The 21,764-nt window shown below is 45.2% G+C and overlaps 1 protein-coding gene across 1 annotated transcript in view; it reads left to right on the top strand.

Moving 5' to 3' along the window:
• The window catches only part of ANOS1 (anosmin 1), a 198,481-nt gene that overhangs the window by 119,334 nt on the left and 57,383 nt on the right, over positions 1–21,764 (top strand). The window contains exon 4 of the mRNA XM_065916567.1: positions 14,187–14,409. Within this exon, the coding sequence (XP_065772639.1) occupies positions 14,187–14,409 (223 nt within the window). The remainder of the gene's footprint in view (positions 1–14,186; positions 14,410–21,764) is intronic.

Here is a 21,764-nt window from a genome sequence, read left to right as displayed (position 1 = left end):
AGTGCACCAGCCCCGAGCACTTGTCTCATGCATCCAACCTGCCTTACTTTTGATGGCGCATGATGCATCGTAGTTTACACATGGCCCTCTTGGTGATGTCACACCTCCCACCTTTAACTGTGATGTTTCTGACTTCCTAACATGTCCACTCTAGCAGGATGTCAGCTGACAGGCAACACAGGCCATCTGAGCTGTGTACTTGGGGTCTTGGAAAACTGAGAGCTCACCTGTATCAGGGGTCAGTCATTGACGGAAGCCGTCCCTGCCTGGTATTGAACTTGACATTCCATCTGCCTGCTGATCCGGTCCTGGTCAGGGTGAAAGTAGCCAGGAGGCTGGCTCTCTGCCACAGACAGCAACGTTGATTTATTTCTTTGTGCCTTCTGATTCTCAAAATATTTTTTTTCCACCTTACTCCATTTGATTTTCATGGCAATTCTCAGGAGAAGTTATGTCTGAATTTTGCTAGGTGAACGTTGCGGGCCATGAAGCTGACACACGAGGAGAAAATGAGATGACATTGTTGAGAGGCAGAGAGATGAGACCTAAAATCGAGGGCATGTGATTTCTAGTTATGTCTCTTTCCACCATCCTCTGTCCCAGGCACCTCCGTCTAACCTGCTCCATGTCACAACGCCCAGAGTGGAAGACAGGAGTTCTGCGTCCCTCAGCAGAAAGGACAGAATGAGCCTATCTGTTGGGTGAAGTCATTGTCCCCTCCACTAGTGTGTTCACAGACTTGCTCTCAAATGAGAAGAAAGCTTTGATTGTGCAAAATCAATGTTCTCCAAGGAATTAAAGGAAGAGCAAGGTTCCCCAGTAATTTCAGGGTCTCCTTGGCCTTGGGATATTCCAGCATGACTGGAAAGAGACCGCCAAAACTGTGGTGTTCATCACACCCCACTTCTTGCCATCAAAACTTGTCTTCCTTCTGCTCCTTCGTAACCCAGTTTTGTTGTCTTCAGATCTGGGGTGTTAAGTAAATGCATCGCTCGAGGGATTCAGGCAGAGCCCTCCCCTGTCTGGGTGCGTTTCTATAAGAGTTAAAGGTACTGAAAGAAACTGATGAGGGCTAAACAGATAAAATTATATAATGTGGCCCAGGTGTGTGCATGAGACAGCGGATCAGCCCATAGAATTTGCTACACGTTAGCAGTCTTTGGCTTCAGAGTGTCAGAACAATAGCCGACCTGATTAGAACATCCCTGTGAAGGGACATGTGCAGATGGATTTTGGTTCTGATGCTTCTGAACTGTGGTGTTGGAGGAGAGGACTCTTGAGAGTCCCTTGGACTGCAAGGAGATCCAACCAGTCCATACTAAACGAAATCAATCCTGAATGTTCATTGGAAGGACTGATGTTGAAGCTGAAACGCCAATACTTTGGCCACCTGATGCAAAGAGCTGACTCATTTCAAAAGACCCTGATGCTGGGAAAGATTGAGGGCAGGAGGAGAAGGGGACGACAGAGGATGAGATGGGTGGATGGCATCACCGACTCGATGGACATGAGTTTGAGTAAACTGCGGGAGTTGGTAATGGGGAGACCTGGCGTGCTGCAGTCCACGGGGTCGCAAAGAGTCGGACACGACTGAGTGACTGAACTGAACTGAACCTGGAACACAGTCATATCTTCTCTTTCTTGGGGTTGGGGATACACCAGAGCTGTACTAAAACAAAGCTGACTTTGGGAGACATGATCCAGTCACTTCTGTTCTTGAAAAGTCAATTAGTGAACCATTCTGAGTCCATTAAGTTAGTGTCCAGTATGAAAAGATGGACTCTATTTGTATTGAAATGGTTTGCTATTTGGGAATGTTTTCTTAATAAAAGTTATAGTATGGCTCCTAGGCACTCCCGTTAGGGGTGTTGTTTGTATTTGGGGGGCAAATTGGATGGCTCTTGAGGTGGAAGCCTGCTGGTCAGAAGCAGAGGTTCTGTTTTCTTGTATAGCGTGAGCGCTGCAGCAGGTGGATGATGTAGGTGGCCTAGACCAGGGTGGTGGTCCAGAAGGTGGGCAGAGTGCTCATCACATATTCTGAAATGGAGAGCTGACCCAATCGGATGACAGGTTGCATAGGAAAAATGGGGATGGGGAGTGAAGAATTGATGATGAGCCTGGAGTGTTTGTCTTCAACAGTGCAGGGAAGGGAATTGAGATGACCCTGAGCTGATACCAAGATGTGGAGTACATGGCAGGCACAGATTTTTGTGGGGGGGCAGGAGAAACGGATGATCAGAGGCTTGGTGCTGAGACGCAAACCATACTTCCACTTGAGATGCATTATGGGCACACCTCCGATCCATGAGTCTGCAGTTGAAGGGAGAGATCAGGCTGGAAATGCAGACATCATGGCTGATAGGTGGCATTTCAAGTCATGAAGCTGGATGAAGTGGTAGAAAGACAGGAGCTTACTGAGTTATGCCCTGAATCGCAGTAGTATAAGGATGGGAGCCTAGGAAGACCAAGCAAGTGGAGGAAGTTCAGTTCAGTTGCTCAGTCCTGTCCAACTCTTTGCGACCCCATGGACTGCAGCACGCCAGGCCTCCCTGTCCATCACCAACTCCCGGAGTTTACTCAAACTCACATCCATCATGTGGGTGATGCCATCCAACCATCTCATCCTCTGTCGTCCCCTTCTCCTCCCGCCCTCAATCTTTCCCAGCATCAGGGTCTTTTCCCACGAGTTGGTTCTTTACATCACGTGACCAAAGTATTGGAGCTTCAGCTTCAGCATCAGTCCTTCCAATGAATATTCAGGACTGATTTCCTTTAGAAATCAGTTGGTTGGATCTCCTTGCAGTCCAGTTGCCTCTCAAGAGACTTCTCTAACACCACAGTGGACTAAGGGAATCTGTCAAGATGGGAGAAAGTTGAGCATCCCTAGTGGTCCAGTGGCTGAGACTCTGTGCTCCCAGAGGAGAAAGCCCAGGGTGGAGGTCTAAAGGACACACGGCAACAGCTTTTCAAGAAAAGTATTAGTCATTCAGTCATGTCCAGAATCCCAGGGACAGAGGAGCCTGGTGGGCTGCCATCTACAGGGTCACACAGAGTCAGACACGACTGACGTGACTTAGCAGTGACAGCAGCATGTCCGACTCTTTGCAACCCCATGGTCTGTGCATGGAATTCTCTAGGCAAGAATACTGGAGCGGGTAGCCTTTCCCTTCTTCAGGGGATCTTTGCGACCCAGCGATAAAACGGGGTCTCCTGCATTGCAGATTGTTTTTCTGTCCGAGCTCCCAGGGAATCCCAAGAAGGAAGCAGTAATGGACTGTGTCTGCAAGACTGGTGAGGTCTGAAAATTGATCAGGGTCATGGGCAACCTTCATAAGGGCAGAATGAGAAGGTGGCTGCAGAGAAAGCTTGGTGGATGTGCTCCAGAGGAGTGGAGGCAGCTTCTTGGAGTGGAGGGGAGCTGTGAGAACATTTCACGGACAGGAGTTTGGGTAAACTCTGGGAGTTGGTGATGGACAGGGAGGCGTGGCGTGCTGCAGTCCATGGGGTTGCAGAGAGTCGGACACGACTGAGCTACTGAACTGAACCGAACTGTGGGCATGTGGACCCAGCTTCCGGGCATGGGACGCTGTGAAGGGGGATGCGTGGAAGTGTTCCTCTGTCGGTGTAATGGAGTGGTTTGCTGAGAAGAGTGGTGGCTAGCAGGACCTGCAGATTTCCCGAAAGTGTTAGCTCCTGTGACTACAACGAATAAGGTTTTCTTTTTACAAATGCTGGGCGTTTACCTTTTATATTTTTATAGTAAAGAAATGTGTTGGTGATAGATTCTGGGTCGTGGTCCTTGGGTAGGGTGCAGATTTGGTTCAAGTTTTCAACTTGGAGTGGAAGTCATGGAACTGAAACGGTTTGTGGAATGGTGAAGAATTTTATAATCACTATGAGAGTTCACTTGCCATCGTTTTATGAAAGAAACTACCCTCATTAGAACAAGTTTGACTGTCCTGGAAAATGACGATATCAAGAATATTGAATGACGTTTTATTGTCATTGGGCAAGTTATTCTCTGGGTGGAACATGTTCTCCATGGAATGTAGCCTTCCCCCCCACCCCCCGACCGAGCAGTGAGGCTCAATTTTCAGTGAATTTTTATGTGGCGCTGGGGAGTATAGAATTATAGGAGACTCTGTGGAGGAGAACTGATGAGGTTTGAAAATTTGTTTAAGATACTGAGACTGGAGGCTATTTGGAATGATTTAAAGACTTATCCTGTCTGAAAAGAGGGATTAGGCAGGTAGCCACACAACAAGTTAGGGGAATGTCTTGGAAATTGCTAAAGCTAATTTAAGTAAAAGATACATTACAACACTTAAACAGTGGCAGAACATAACAGAGATTGGGTAAATAGTAGGTGTTTTTATGATGAAGGCGAGGTGCAAGGTCATCGCCTTGAAGATTCCACGATAACGTCCCACTGAACAGTCGAAAAGTGAAAGTGTCCAGTGTTCAGTGGGGTCCGACTCTTTGCGATCCCATGGACTGTAGCCCGCCAGGCTCCTCCCTCCATGGGATTCTCCAGGCAGAAATACTGGAGTGGGTTGCCATTCTCTCCTCCAGGGGATCTTCCCAACCCAAGGATTGAACCCTCTGTCTCCCAGATTGCAAACAGATTCTTTACCATCTGACCCGCCAGCAAAGCTCAGTCATGGAGGAAACAGCGCAAATGCTCACAGGTCTGCTCCTAAGTTTTACCTTCCTTCCTAAGACGGTCAGGGTGGGAAAGATGAAAAAGAAGGGGCTGTGGTCGGGGCGTTCATTTTGGGGAAATGACTCTTGCATGTTCTCACCTTGGAAAGGCCTGACTATACACCACGGGGACATGAACAGGAGCATGCAGTGGGAGATGCGCTGGGGAAAAAGCCCAGATTTCTAGAGTCAGAGACGAGGTTTTTGAATCACGTTTCAGTTGCAGAGATGGGAGAGAGACGGCTTCTCCATACAGCTTCCAGGGACCAGACTTGGTCCTGCTGCACACACGTCACCCGGAGTTTTTTTTTGGCTAAAGTGCAGATTCTGACCCAGCAGGCTTGGGCCGTGAGCATGAGGGTCCGTGTGTCCCGGTGATGCTGGTCAAGGACCAACAAGGGTGCGTGTGGGTGCCGCTCACTGAGCCCGGGATTCCGTGTAAGGGCTTGGCTTGGTGAAGTCTTGTCATTATCCTCTCTGGTATTCCATAGAAAGAAAGTATGCAGTGACTCATAGAGGTGTTTTAAGGTGGCAGGGGGATCCCTCCCTCTTTTTATCATTTAAAATGCAGAGTTGCTCTTTTTTAAAAACTTCTTGAAGTGATGTATTTGTTCTTCCTGTTATACTTGTTTCTTTCTTTGTCTCTCTCTCTTTTTTTTTTCTTTCTTTTGTCTGTGCTGGGTCTTCATTTCTGAGCATGCGAGCTGTCTAGCTGTACACAGCCTTAGTTGTCTCAAGGCACATGAGATCTCAGTTCCCAAACAGGGATCAAACCTGCATCCCCGGCATTGCAAGACAGATTCTTAACCGCTGGACCACCAAGGAAGCCCTCTCGCTGTCTACTTTTCAGTTCTTTTTTTTTTTTTTCCAGTGTCTGATTGTAATATGGTTATGGTACCTTGATGGGGTAGCCTTTATATGTCTTCTGTTTGGGGTAAGACTCTTCTAATTGTAGGCTTATAATTCTAATCAAGTTTTTTCTTTAACATCCTCCATGTCCTGTCTTCTGGGGACCTGACTCTATATGATAGACTTTATATGGTCTTCTCATTAGGGACTTTCTGATCTTGTTTTTTTTTGTTGGTGGTAGTGGTGGTGTTCATTTCCCCACCCACCCCCATGCTCTGCTTCAGTTTGATAATTTTCATTGTTGTGACTTCAACTTCCTATCAAGTGATCTTTTCTTTGACAGCGTCTGACACTTTTAAAATCCTATCTGGTATGTTTTTTTTGTGTTTTCGTCTTTGCTTCTGCAAGTATCATGCAGGCCTTTCTTGCATCTTCTGTTTCTCTTTTCTCTGTGTTCATGTCTTCCTGTATATTCCTAAGGTATGCAGACCATATTTATAAATATCCTCTCACATGTCTTTTTCTGCTAACTACATCACCTTTAGATTCTCCGTGTCCCTTGTGGTTGCATGTCATAGATTCCTGCTTCTTTGCATGGCAGCTGATTTTTGACTAGATGTGACTTTTTCAAGTTCTCAATTCTGCTGTATTTCTGTAAAAAGCACTGGACTCTTCTGGCGTGTAGATAGTTACTAGACATCCGTTTCTTCTGCAGAGACTTGCTTTTAAACTTTCTTAGGGCAGAGTCAGAGCAGCCTTTAGTCCAGGGGCTCATGTATCCCCATTACTAAGGTGATTAGAGAAGGAAATGGCACTGAACTCCAGGGTGCATGCCTGGAGAATCCCATGGGCCGAGGAGCCTGGCGGGCTACAGGCCATGAGGTTGCAGACAGTCAGACATGAATGAGCCGCTGAACACTAAGGTGATGCTTCTCTTAGGACTCTGCCTGATGCCCTGTGTGTTATGTATCCTCTCTGCTCTGACGGCTGGAATGGGAGGTGCTAGGCTCCTTGGAAGTCTAGGCCTGCTTTGCCCTGGTGCTTTTTCTTCTGGCGCTTTCTGCCGTTCTTGTGAACTTTCACCACGTGCACCTTCAAAAAGCAGTATTCAGCCCAACCCCGTGGGGTCCCTCATACCTCTCTGGGTTTCTTTCCATCGTTCTTGATTTTTTTTTTTTTTTTTTTGCTCACAAGGACCTACGCATTTCAGCCTCCTCAAACTCGCGTTTCGGCCAGGCTGAGGCTTGGTCGATTTGCACGGGCTTTGCTCTTTGTGTAGCAGGTAGGGGCTGCACACGTTTCTGGCTGCAGTGGCTCCTCTTGTTGCGGAGCACGGGCTCGAGGCACACGTTTCCTCAGCAACTGCAACACGCAGGCTTGAGGGCTGCAGCTCAGGCGCTCTGGAGCGTGGGCTCAGTTAGTTCTGGCGCTTGGGCTTAGTTGCTCTGCAGCATGAGGGCTTCTTCCCAGACCAGGAATCGAACCCGTGTCCCCGCCATCGGCAGGAGGTGACTCTTATCCATTGTGCCACCAGGGAAGTCCCAGCCTTCTCAAACTCTGATCTCTTTTCTGCTCAACTCAGAAGCACCTTTCAACATCTGGCCCGGCCCCGTGGACTCGAACCCGCCTCCTGGCGTGCGTTTTCAGTCCTTTCTGGGGTCACCTCATGTGTGTATGCTCTCAGGAAACACAGCCCCGTGCAACCTGGGGTCTGTTATCTGAACGGCTCCGGTAAAGTGTGAGAGTCGTACACTTTTATCAGAGCAATAGTAGGAAGGTGGCGTTCTGAAAATACGTGTTTCTGATTTTTCTCCTAACTTGATAGCATTCACGGCCACGGTCTACAGTTTGCCTGGGAAGCAAGTTGACGGTCATCACATTTAATCCCGACTGGGAGACTAAACAACAACAACTCCCATCTGGAAATAGCCGTGATTAACTGCACAGAGGAGTTAACCACAGCAAAACTGTCTTTAGAAATTCCTGCTTAAAAGGTTGACCCTTGGCAGGCTTCTGGAAACTTAAGAATTGGAGGGGGGCTTCCCACCCCCCACCCCTAACTGATAAGAGGGGCTCGCCCTTCCTAAACTGTTGGCCCCTGTTCCCTTCTGGGAGTCTGGACTCTGGTCCATGCTGGGCAGAAGGAACCTCAGTGACCAGCCTCCCAGACGAACTCTGGGCCTCAGGTCCGCCCCCAGAACTTCTCTAGATGACGGCATTCCACACGTGCTGCTGGAACTCATGACTGGACGGATTGTGTGGCTCTAATGGGAGACCCTTCACCTGGTTTCTTCTGGACTTCTCACCACGGGCCATTCCCTTGTGCCTGTTTTGCTCTGGATCTTTCTACTGCAGTCCATCACAGCCCTGAGTATGGGGGTCCTAAAATTAAGTTCAAGTTTTCCTGCCCCATTCCTTCTAAGCCACCATAGTTTTAAACACATATTCTTTTATTTTTAGTTTTATTATATCATGTTCTCTTTTTTAAAAAATTGCTATTCATAATTTTTTCCATTTTCAGTTCAGTTCAACTGCTCAATTGTGTCCGACTCTTTGCGGCCTCGTGGACCACAGCACACCAGGCCTCCCTGTCCATCACCAACTCCCAGAGCTTGCTCAAACTCGTGGCCGTCGAGTCGGTGATGCCGTCCAACCATCTCATCCTCTGTTGTCCCCTTTTCCTCCTGCCTTCAATGTTTCCATTTTAGTTGTCCATATATGTGGGTGAGAAAATGATTAGTAATTCTTTTATGCTAATTTCTGTTATTTCTGGCTTTCTAAATTTGATCCCGCCTCAGTATCTTTTAAAAGACACCATTTTCTTTGGGATTATTCATGACAGATTCTGCCTTCTGCTATGCCTGAAGTCCAAATTGATCTGCACAAACTCTTTTGCTCACATAATATATATGTGCATACTAAGTCACTTCAGTCATGTCCGATTCTTTGAGACCCCACGGACTGTAGCCCACCAGGCTCCTCTGTCCATGGGATTCTCCAGGCAAGAATGCTGGAGTGGGTTGCCATGCCCTCCTCCAGGGGATCTTCCCGGCCCAAGGATTGAACCCGTGTCTCTTACATTTGCCACTAACACCTCCTGGGAAGCCCTACATATACATATGTATGTATAAGCTTTATTTTGGGGGGTGCTGTGCTAGCCAGTCTACTCTATTTCTGTTAACTTGTGAAACAGCTGAATTTTACCATTGCATAGTTTTGCAAGAAAGGCTCGTGAGTACTATATTCTCCGAGTCTTTATGTCTTTGAGAATATTTCTGTCATATGTATATTTAAATAACAGTTGAGCTGATTTTATTTTTTTATATTCTTTAGTATTATATATATATTTAGTATTATACAGTATATATAGTATTATTTTATATTCTTTAGTATTATATACTATTATATAGTATTATACAGTAATATATATATTATTATATACTATTATATATTCTTTAATATTATATAGTGATATATATTACACATATATATTTAGTATTATATATTTTTCTACTGGCTTCACACATTAAATTTGATAGAGAGAAGTTAACCCAGGAGAAAGCTTATTTTCCCCATCGTAATCAGCTTGCCTTTTCTACCTGCATGCCTGAGAAATTATCTCTTTATTGTTGAAGTTCAGCAGTGCAAGCTGTATCTCAGTGTTGCTCATTCTTGTCAGTATTCCTGGACTATAACTGCTGTTTTGATTTACATATACATCATTTATGTCTGTGTGCCTGTGTTCAATGGTATCCAACTCTTTGGCGACCCCATGGACCATAGCTTGCCAGGCTCCTCTGTCCACGGGATTCTCCAGGCAAGCATACTGGAGTGGGTTGCCGTTTCCTTCTCCAGAGGAACTTCCAGACCCAGGGATCGAACCCCAGTCTCCTGCATCACAGATAGTCTTTACCGTTGCAGCTGCAAGGGAGTCAGGGAGAAACTGAGGCCTCCTATTTAGGTCATTTCTTATGCATTTGTTTATTTTGCTGAATTCGATGTGTTTGTGTTCATCGTCCCATGATTTCCACACTAATTAATTTAATGTACGGTAATGGCCTGGTATTCTTGCCTGGAGTGATCCCATGGGCAGAGAAGCCTGGCGGGCTACAGCCCATAGGGTCGCAAAGAGTCAGACACGACCTAGTGACTAAACCGCCACTACCACCACCTTCATTATACACCAAAATGAAGATAACGGTGTCTTTTTAAAAAGCATCCAAGAACGATCAGCTGCTGTGATTAGTATTTCATTTTTGTTTAACCATCGGCCACCAGAAAGTTGATCTTAGCATGTTGCGCAGGTGGGGTAATGAAAACGCAAGTTTAGTTTTGAGCTAAGAGATGGGGAGGTAGGAGAGATTTATAAGAATTAATTCATATTCTGTAGAGTATTAATTAAAACATGAAGGATTTCCCCCTTCATCCAGTGCATCCAACGGCATTTTTCCCTGAGTGCACTGCTTTTCCGAGCCCTTCCTTGAATGTATTGGGCTCCCCTAGTGGGTCAGATGGTAAAGAATCCGCCTGCCGTGCAGGAGACCTGGGTTCGCTCCCTGGGTGGGGAAGATCCCCGGGAGAAGGGAATGGCAACCCACTGCAGTATTCTTGCCTGGAGGATTCCATGGACAGAGGAGCCTGGCTATGGTCTACTGGGTCGCAAAGAGTTGGACATGACTGAGTGACTACCATCCGCAGGTTTGCAAAGAATTGGATACTACTGAGTGACTAACACGGACGTGTTTTCTTACTCTGCCTTAATTTTTTCTCACCTGTAAGCGTTTTTGTCCTTATGCCACTGAACTTGCCGATTCTAAGTGATAATGAAAGACGTGGGGAGAGACCTCTTGTATAGATGCCAAATGTTCTCTCATTTGCATTCAGACCAATAACATTTTTCAACCTAATCCCAGAGGATTATCCAAGATAACTGACAGAGAATGTCAAAATTTGCCTTCCGTGCCTGTAAACAGTGGAACTGTTAGGAAGAATGCCTCTGAAAGATTACTAAATCCACGGATTTGTGAGACAGTCTTCATGTAAGTTCAGAGTGCAGATGGTTCCTTATAAGTTCCAAGGGGGCCCAGTTCCCTCCTTAGAGGTCTCAGGCCCGGGCCTCACAGGGGGGCATGTTAGAGACTGGTGGGTGGTCATATCATTGGAGAAGCAGAGCCAACTCTTGCTCTGACCTGTATAGCATTTTGGTCAGAATAACAGAAGAATCTGGAAATGTTAAACAGGAAATGTGTAGCGGTGGAGAAAGAAAAGAGACGTCCACGGGTCCAGTCCTGTTGAGTAGCTGGTGTGACCTACTCTGCGTGGCATTACCTGGTTGTCTGTATGCACAATCTCACGTGATCCTCAGCATCTCGTCTGCAACGTGACAAGCTCAGGGACCAGTCTAGAAAGCTCCAGCACAGACAGGAACTTTCACAACTTCTTTCCGTGGACCTCAAAATAATCACCCTCCCGCAAAATCGCGTTTTTGAAACCCTCACGAAAAGGAGATGTATGTAATTGTACGGAACAACCCTTACATCAACTGGAAGATCCAAATTATTGTACAAATTATGATCATTTCGAGAAGGGAATGGCAACCCACTCCTGTATTCCTGCCTGGAGAAATCCCATGGACAGAGGAGCCTTCGCCGGCTACAGTCCATGGGGTTTTAAAGAGTCAGACACGACTGAGTGACTAACACACACAGACGAATCAAAGAGAATTAAATAAAATGATTGAGAAGACCATAAAGTTGAATTTAGATTACACACTAAAAACATTGCTTTCATATTTTTTTTTTTTTTAAAAAGTAATGTTGTTAAGGGTTTCTCATGGTGACTACACATGGAAGCAATTGATGGAACAATAGTTCACATCGTAACTATGGCGACTTAACTCACTTAATCAGCAAATAGCCCTGCCGTCCCCCTATATCAGGGTTTCCGTAGTGGCTCAGATGGTAAAGAACCCGCCTGGCGATGCAGAAGATGTGAGAGATACAGGTTCGATCCCTGGGTCGGGAAGATCCCCTTGGAGACGGGAATGGCAACCCACTCCAGGATTCTTGCCTGGAGAATCCCCAGGGACAGAGGAGCCTGATGGGCTTACAGTCCATGGGGAAGGACATGACAGCCTGCTCCAGGATTCTTGCCTGGAGAATCCCATGGACAGAGGAGCCTGGCGGGCTACAGTCCATGAGGTCGCAAAGAGTCGGTTGGGACTGAGCAACTAACACTTTCAGTTTACGATCATTCTGCTTTCGCCCTCAGTGGGAGCAAATGTTCCAGATCTGTCTCCGCCACTGTTTGGTTTTAGCTTTGACCTGTTAGCTTGGCGAGGAAACTAGCAACAGGAAGAGACAGCATCTCTATTTTTCTCTTCCAGTTCCAGGGCATGGTGGTTGGCACATGGGTGCTTAGAGTCATGTGGACAGAGAGCTCTTTCTTTGTTCTCTGGTTCCAAGTTACACCTCGTTTTCATATGTGAAGAAGTTTGCACTGAGTTGATTTGATTACACCATGATGCACACTTAAGTCCCTGTGATTGCTAACTTAGCCAGCAGTAAACACTTGCCAGCTTGAATAAAACCATTTCTACTTGCAAAGCCCAGCCTGTGTTGCAGGGGCCAGCAACAGATTTGGGTAACTTTAGTGCCTGCTTTCAGTGCATGCAACGTATACATTTTGTTGAACGAGGAAAAGTTGGCCGACACTCCGCAATTGTTTCCAATCCTTTTGCATGCTTCCTTGATTCCTTACATTTGGACTGGAATTTAGAACTTTTTCAAAATCCAATGAAGTAAAACAGATCTCGCAAGTAAGAACAGTGAACTGTGAAATTGAATGAGAGAGAACAGTCTTAAGAATGATAATGCTTTAAATGTTTTATAAAGTTGTTTTTTTTTTAAATTAGCTGTAGATTCGTGTTACTTCAATATTGAAAGTGTGGCCTTTTATCTATCTTACCTGGATAGTTCTTAAGTTGAGACACAACTCTAATCCAGTCAGTTCATATTATTTTCAAATTTTATACATGATTGTTGTCGGTGTTCAGTCACTAAGTCGTGTCTGACTCTTTATATGTAATTATTAACAACCAATTTTATTGACGTCTAAAATTCGAATTCAAACCTTGGAACTGTATGTTTTTTTCTAGCTAGTACTTCCAGTTTTCCACTTTTTGTATTAAAGAGTGTGAAATTTTCCCCTGGTATTTGTCAGAGTACTGATGATTTGTACATTAAATTTGTACTTTCAATTTACAGTATCAGAAATCAATGTATTAACAATAATCTGTGGATGTGTGTGTCATTGATGTGTAGCTGTTGTGTGTAATATAAAATTGCAGTTCATGGGTCATACTTTTTTAGGAAATTAGCACATCTTTGAGATTTCCCTGGTGGCTGATACAGTAAAGAATCTGTCTGCAGTGCAGCAGAACTGGGTTCGATCCCTGGGTTGGGAAGATACCCTGGAGAAGGGAATGGCAACCCATTCCAGTATTCTTGCCTGGAGAATTCCACTGACAGAGGAGCCTGGTGGACTGCAGTCCATGGGGTTGCAAAGAGTCAGATGTGACTGAGAGAGAAAGAAAGCAAGTACATTTACTTTGTAAACAATTCAAGAGAAACATCTGATGGAGCAAGATTTTTTTTTTCCTTCCCCAGCCACATGCAGACACAAATACACACACATCCCTCCTCTTTTTCCATTTTGACCGTGTTGATGATGAAATTTACACTCCACTCTTTCCAGAAAGGACTTGAGATAACTTTTTAAATTCTAAAATGTACTATGTATATGACAACAGGAGTTTATGCAAAAGATACAATTTCTTCCCCACTGGTAACCATCAGGTTATTACAGAGTATTGAGCAGAGTTCCCCGTGCTGCCCAGCAGGTCCTTGCTGGTTCTCCATGATAAACACAGCAGTGTGTCCATGTCCGTCCCAGACTCCCTGACTATCCCTTCCCCATCCTTCCCCGCTGGGAACCATCAGGTTATTACAGAGTATTGAGCAGAGTTCCCTGTGCTGTCCAGCAGGTCCTTGCTGGTTCTCCATGTTAAACACAGCCGTGGGTCCATGTCCATCCCAGACTCCCTGACTGTCCCTTCCCCCATCCTTCCCCCTGGTGACCATCAGGTTATTACAGAGTATTGAGCAGAGTTCCCCGTGCTGGCCAGCAGGTCCTTGCTGGTTCTCCATGTTAAACACAGCAGTGTGTCCATGTCCATCCCAGACTCCCTGACTATCCCTTCCCCCATCCTTCCCCCTGGCGACCTTAAGTTCATGTCTAAGTCTCTGCATCTATTTCTGTTTTGTACATAAGTCCGTTTGTATCATTTCTCTTTAGCTCCTTCACCTAAGGGGTGTCATACAATGCTTCTGCTTCTCTGCCTGACTCTCTTCACCCAATGTGACAATCTGCAGGTCCCTCCGTGTTGGTGCAGATGAGATGACTTCATTCTTTCTAACGGCAGTGTAATATTCCATCCTATGTATGTACCACATCCGTTTATCTACCCCTCTGTTGAAGGACACTGAAGTTGCTCCAGAATTTTGACCTGCACCTCCGGTGTCGTGGACATCAGACCCCGTGGGTCTCACTGAAGGCTTTCTCCCGTTCCCTCGCAGTCTCTGTTCCCCAAGAAGAATTACGAGTGCGTGACCAGCTGTGAGTTCCTCCAGTACATCGTGTCGGTGAAGCAGGGGGACTGCCCGTCCCCGGAGAAGGCCAGCGGGTTCGCCGCCGCCTGCGTGGAGAGCTGCGACGCGGACGCCGAGTGCTCCGGGGTGAAGAAGTGCTGCCCCAATGGCTGCGGGCACACGTGCCAGCCGCCCAGGACTCTGTACAAAGGTGAGGGGCGGGGCGCGGGACGGGGCGGGGCCCGGGGAGGGCGGGGCAGGGCGTGGGGCGGGGCGTGGGGTGGGGAGGGGGCGGGGCTCAGGGAGGGGCGGGGCGGAGTGCGGGGCGCGGGGAGGGCGGGGCGCGGGGCGGGGCGGGGCCCGGGGAGGGCGGGGCAGGGCGTGGGGCGGGGCGCAGGGTGGGGAGGGGGCGGGGCTCAGGGAGGGGCGGGGCGGGGCTCAGGGAGGGGCGGGGCGGGGCGCGGGGCGGAGTGCGGGGCGGGGCCTCCAGCCTCGCAGCGGCGCCTGCGCGCGCCCGGGCTGCGGCGTTGGTCAGAGACGCGACGAGCGCCGGGAAGCGCGGAATTGTGGGAGAAAGTACCTGCATCACGCAGACATCGGAAAACACGCGGGCTGACACTGGGACGGTGAGTGGTTCACGGGGACGCTTATCCGTGTTTCCACTGCAGTGCGGTCCATTTGCACGATTAGCTTCCGGTGGACGACCTTGTGACGCAATATAAAAATATTGATTATAATCATAATAAAACATAATACATATAATAAAAGGTATAACTATAATAGAATATTCTTTAATATAATACATATATATTAAATATATTTTAATATAATGCATATATTAAAATATAATAAGCATTATAAATACAATGTTTATAATAAATATATTTTAATACAGTAAATATATATTAAAATATAATAATACACATTATATTGTTAAATATACTAAATATAACAAATATTTATTTGTTATAATAAATATAATATAAAATTTAATATATTTAATACAATAAATGTATTTTAAAATATAATAAACATATTAAATATAATAAATACAACAAATCTTTATTTGTTATAATAAATATAAAAATATAATAAATATATTTAATACAATAAATGTATATTGAAATATAATAAACATATTAAATATAATAAATATAACAAATATTTGTTACAGTAAATATAAAAATATATTTAATTCAACAAATGTATATTAAGATATAAACATATTATTAAATATAATAAATATAACAAATATTTGTTATAATAAATATAAAAATATATATTTAATACAATAAATGTATATTAAAATATAATAAACATATTAAATATAATAAATATAACAAATATTTGTTATAATAAATATAATAATAAAATATAATAAACATTCAATATAATAAATTTATAAATATGATAAAGTAATGAAATATATAATAAAAATAAATATAAAGACATATTTTATATAAATAAATATATTAAAAATATATAATATATAAGTTTAATACATAATTTAATAAAATCATAATATATTAAAATATAATAAACATTATAAAATATAAAACATAACATTTATATATTTATAAATATAATAAAAACAGTGAAATATATAATAAAACATATAAATAAATATATATTATAAAATATATAAATATAATATATATAATATAATAAAAATCAATTATACTCCATTTAAACTTATTATCAGGACTTCCCTGGCAGTCCACTGGTCAAGACTTCGCCTGCCAATGGAGGGGGTGAAGGTTCGATCCCTGGTCTAGGAGCTAAATTTCACTCCTGGCAAAACAAGTCAAAACAGAAAACAGAAGCAATGGTGTAACAAATTCAGCGATTACTTTCAAAATGGTCCACATCAAAAAAAAAGCCTTTAAAAAATAATAGCTGTGTTATATGAATCCTGCTGAAATTGAACATGTAGGAAGGCCATCATTAATTCAGTGACTTTATGGTGTATTTTTCTCCAACGTGAGTAAACCATTGAGGCTGTACTGGCTTCCTAGGAGGAAATGTTTAAATCCTTGGAAAATAGGCTAGGGGTGGCGCCTTTGAAAAAGCCGTAATGCATGCATGAGTATTGTGAGTTGTCTGTTTGCGTAACCCAAGAACAGAGGTGTGCTTGCTAGAGAGTGTCATACTGACGGAAGTAAGTCAGAAATAGAAGGAGAAATGTCCTATGACTTTCCTTATGTGTGGAATCTAAACATGATACAGCTGAACTTACTCAACAGAAACAGACTCACAGACTTAGAGAACGAACTTATGGTTGCTAGGGAAGAAGGCTGGGGAAGGGATAGTCAGGGAGTCTGGGATGGACATGGACACTCTGCTGTGTTTAACATGGAGAACCAGCAAGGACCTGCTGGCCAGCACAGGGAACTCTGCTCAATACTCTGTAATAACCTGATGGTCACCAGGGGGAAGGATGGGGGAAGGGATAGTCAGGGAGTCTGGGATGGACATGGACACACGGCTGTATTTACCAGGGAGAACCAGCAAGGACCTGCTGGACAGACCAGGGAACTCTGCTCAATACTCTGTAATAACCTGATGGTTCCCAGGGGGGAAGGATGGGGGAAGGGACAGTCAGGGAGTCTGGGATGGACATGGACACACGGCTGTATTTACCATGGAGAACCAGCAAGGACCCGCTGGACAGCACAGGGAACTCTGCTCAATACTCTGTAATAACCTGATGATCACCAGGGGGAAGGATGGGGAAGGGATAGTCAGGGAGTCTGGGATGGACATGGACACACAGCTGTATTTAACATGGAGAACCAGCAAGGACCTGCTGGACAGCACAGAGAACTCTGCTCAATTTCATGTGGCAGCCTGGATGGGAGGCGGGTTTGGGGGAGAAGGGATGCATGCACATGTATGGCTGAGTCCCTCTGCTGTCCCCCTGAAACTATGACAGCAGTGTTAATTGCACTGTACCCCAATACAAAATACAAAGTTTAAAGTTAGGAAAAAAAAAAAACAAGGGCGTTTGCAGGGACTTTCAGTATTTTGAATAATATCTTGAAATCCAGGGCTTCCCTGGTGTCTCAGCTGGTCAAGAATCCGCCTGCAATGCAGGAGACCCGGGTTCGATCCCTGGGTCAGGAAGATCCCCTGGAGAAGAGAAAGGCAAGCCACTCTGGTATTCTAGCCTAGAGAATCCCAAGGACTGCATAGTCCATCGCAAAGAGTTGGACACAACTGACCAACTTGCACTTTCACGTGAGATCCTAGATGCTAAAATTGCCTTCTTCCAAAAGACCCGGATGAGGCTCCTGAAACAGTTCAGCTGACTTTTACCTTCATAGGCAGTTTCTAGGGCACTTGACTCCTGTGTGCTAAGTATTATTTGACTCTCTGAGCAAATGTCACCAACTTCTTTCATGACAAACCGATGCTATTGTGTTATGTACAAGCTTTGGATGCCATCAAAGTAAACTACGAGAAACATAGGATTTGGTTACTTTTTGGAGTGTGATTTGAAGAGAAAAACAATCACTTGGCGTTATGCATTACAAGCAGAAAGAGAAATCTCTCTTGCTTCCTCACTTTCACTCTCATACATCGAGTAGACACTGTTGCACTGCTGATTTTGAAATCAGTGCTTGCTGAGCATTTTCCCAAGTTATTACTTACATTTTCAGAAGTCCATTGTTACACTTAGAACAACTCAGGTGACCCAGAAGCCACATATCTGCACCACATTCCTCCAGCTTCCTGTTGGAAACATTCTTATCTGAAGTCTGTGTAATCCATCCCATTTTCCTTTTTTTTTTTCCCACCCTAAGATCCTTGAAAATCTGGCACAAAGATTGTCTCAAATTCAAAATAATTGCTGTTTTCCTTTTCTTAACAGACTGACATTTCTTTAATGGATCTAAGCTTTACTATTTCCACGCTTTTTATTATAAACTACATAGAATGACTTTTACCAAAATCTCACACCACTTAAGTTTTTAACAGTCTACTCTTAGGAAACCTTTTCTGTTATTATAGATCATTTGCTATTTAACTATTTGCGTTTACCATAAAAATAGGATGCTATTAGAACAATTGTTGAAAACCCATTTGCAAAACCTTTTTGTTTTAAAAGTAAGGCGGTTTAAAGAGGCGCAATAAATTATGCTTTTCGTCTGAAAGCAGTGAGGAGTCACTGAATTTCAAGTATGCCTGCCTGCTTCACGGAGAATAAGGGGAATAGTGCAGAGGGGGCCAGCATAAATGATTAATGATTAAAAGATACCAGCGATTTATTTTTTTTTAATATTTATTTACTTATGGGTGTGTCCCGTCTTAGTTACAACATGGGAGATCTTTAGTTGCAGTTCATGGGCTCTTTATTGCAGTGTGTGGGTTCTCCCTAGCTGTGGTGTGTGGTCTCCAGAGCTTGGGGGGCTCTGTATAGTTTGTGGGACCCGGGCCTCTCTCCTTAAGGCTCCTGGGCTCAGTACTTGGTAGAACACACGAGCTTATTAGTTCATCCACTCGATGGGGGATCTTAGTTCCCTGGCCTGGGATTGAACCTGCAACCCTCTGCACCGCAAGGCGTATTCTCCACCACTGGAACCGCCAGGGAAGTCCCAGGACGCTTGCACTTTAACCTTCACACGATGCATTTTTTCCGGGGCTGAAGTCTCCTCTCTGCTACCAGCAACTCTGGACTTGGATGTTTGTGGAGAGAGGGCATTCACAGAGGACTAGCCACCAAGACGATAAACAGGCTCTGTTGACTTGACAATGACTTTAGCATAACGAGCATAAGGATAATAGAGGATTATTTTTGGGAAAAAGAAAAATCTAGATAAACATAGAGGTACTTTCCCTTGTTCTCTGAGGCATATAGTTTGCACACATATCTCCTCCTTCTTAAACCTCCCACACCTCCAGGTCATCACAGAGCACCAAGCTGAGTTCCCTGTGCTATACCACAACTTCCTATTAGCTATCTGTGTTACACACGGTCGTGTGTATATGTCAGTATATATGCCGTGTGTACGTGTCAGTATACATGCCGTGTGTGCGTGTCAGTCTACATGCCGTGTGTGCGTGTCAGTCTGTATGCCGTGTGTACGTGTCAGTCTGTATGCCGTGTGTACGTGTCAGTGTACACGCCGTGTGTACGTGTCGGTGTACACGCTGTGTGTGCGTGTCGGTCTACACGCCGTGTGTGCGTGTCAGTGTATACGCCGTGTGTGCGTGTCGGTCTACACGCCGTGTGTGCGTGTCAGTGTATACGCCGTGTGTGCGTGTCAGTATATATGCCGTGTGTGCGTGTCAGTCTACATGCCGTGTGTGCGTGTCAGTCTGTATGCCGTGTGTACGTGTCGGTGTACACGCCGTGTGTACGTGTCGGTGTACACGCCGTGTGTGAGTGTCGGTCTACACGCCGTGTGTGTGTGTCAGTGTATACGCCGTGTGTGCGTGTCAGTGTATACGCCGTGTGTGCGTGTCAGTGTATACGCCGTGTGTGCGTGTCAATCTACATGCCGTGTGTACGTGTCAGTCTATATGCCGTGTGTACGTGTCAGTCTACATGCCGTGTGTACGTGTCAGTGTATATGTCGTGTGTATATGCCGTGTGTATATGTCAGTGGTACTCTCTGGTCACGCCACGCTCCCCTTCCCACACAATGTCCACAAGTTCTTTTTCTATGTCCGAGTCTCACTCCCTGCCCTGCAAATACGTTCCTCAGTACCATTTTTGTCTAGATTCTGCATACATGCGTGTGTTGATATGATCCAGCAGTCCCACTACTGGACGTATACCTTGAGAAAACCATAATTTGAAATGACGCATGCACCCCAGTACGCATTGCAGTACTGTTTACAATAATCAGAACACAGAAGCGACCTGAATGTCCATCAGTAGATGAAGGGATAAGGAGGATCTGGCGCATATATGTTGCTGTTGTTTTAGTCACTAAATCGTGTCCAGATCTTTTACAACCTCATAGACTGGCTGCCTGCCAGGCTCCTCCGTCCATGGGATGCTCCAGGCAAGAATACTGGAGTGCGTTGCCATCCCCTTCTCCAGAGGATCTTGCCAACCCAGGGATAGAATCCATGTCTTCTGCATTGGTGGGCAGATTCTTTACCAGTGGGCCACCTGGGAAGCCCGTGGCACGTATATACAATGAAATATTGCTCAGGCATAAAGAGGAGCAAACTTGGGTCATTTGTAGTGATGTGTAGTGATGTATAACTCTTGTTATACAAAGTGAAGTAAGTCAGAAAAAGACAAGTATTGTATGAATGTGAAAGTCACTCAGTCGTGTCTGACTCTTTGCGACCCCCTGGACTATACAGTCCATGGAATTCTCCAGGCCAGAATACTGCGGTGGGTAGCCATTCCCTTCTCCAGGGCATCTTCCCAACCCAGGGATCGAACCCAGGTCTCACGCATTGCGGGCATATTCTTTACCAGCTGAGCCACCAGGGAAACCCAAAAATACTGGAGTGGGTAGCCTATCCGTTCTCCAGGGGATCTTCCCAACCCAGGAATTGAACCAGGGTCTCCTGCATTGCAGGCGGATTCTTTACCAGCTGAGCTATCAGGGAAACCCAAGTATTGTATATTAGCACATAAATGTGGGATACAGAGCAGTGGTCCTGAAGTGCAGACTTTTTCCTCAAGTAGAACATGCTCCATCACAGGTTGAGCTGGACCAGTCCCACTGTCAGTTCAGCCGTGCTGAGGCTGAGGTTGCGGGCGTCTCTGGGGCGATCTGGGGGTTGGCATCAGACACGCCTCCAGGGCCTAATCCCACCTGCCCAGTTCTCTCATCTTTATTGTGACTCTTTCCAGCTACTTTAAGAGGGCCCTCAACCTCAAGCTGTCTTTGGGCACCCCTATCAGTTAAAAGATATATCCAGATCAGTTAGGTTAAATCTAATACCGTCACTAATTAAGCAGTCATTTTAGGCTAATAAAGAACATGGAGCTTTTTTCCTCTGAAGGTAATTTTTAGCTAATTTCTGGAATTGTAGGAATGGCTACCCACTCCAGTATTTTTGCTGGGACAGTCCCATGGACAGAGGAGCCTGGTGGGCTCCAGTCCATGGGGTCACAAAGAGTCGGACACAGCTCAGCAACTAACACACACACACACACACACACACACACACACACACACACACACACACACACACACACACACACACCCCTTGAAGAACCAGACTTTCCTGGACACACACACCCCTTGAAGAACCAGACTTTCCTGGACAGACCTGTAAGTTCCTCAGTTTTCGTTTGTTCATTGTTAACTTACTGAAGTGTCAATCTCATGGGAAATCCAAAAGAGCAATTTTCTTTGTTTATAACTTTATTTTTTGACTGACCTGGGTCTTTGTCGCTTTGCCAGGCTTTCTCCAGTTGCTGCAGTGAGGGCTACTCTCTTAATTGCGGTGGTTTCTCTTGCTGTGGTGCATGGCCTCAGTTGCTCCCTGGCATGTGGGATCTTCCTGGATCAGGGATCAAATCCATGCCTCCTAGACTGCCAAGCCGACTCTTCACCACTGAGCCACCAGTCAAAGCCCACAAAGCATTTTCTT

Source organism: Muntiacus reevesi, chromosome X, assembly GCF_963930625.1.
Source record: "Muntiacus reevesi chromosome X, mMunRee1.1, whole genome shotgun sequence".
Taxonomy (NCBI): Eukaryota; Metazoa; Chordata; class Mammalia; order Artiodactyla; family Cervidae; genus Muntiacus; species Muntiacus reevesi.
The sequence above is the reverse complement of the archived record's forward strand: the minus strand, read 5'-3'. Positions and strand labels throughout refer to the sequence as shown.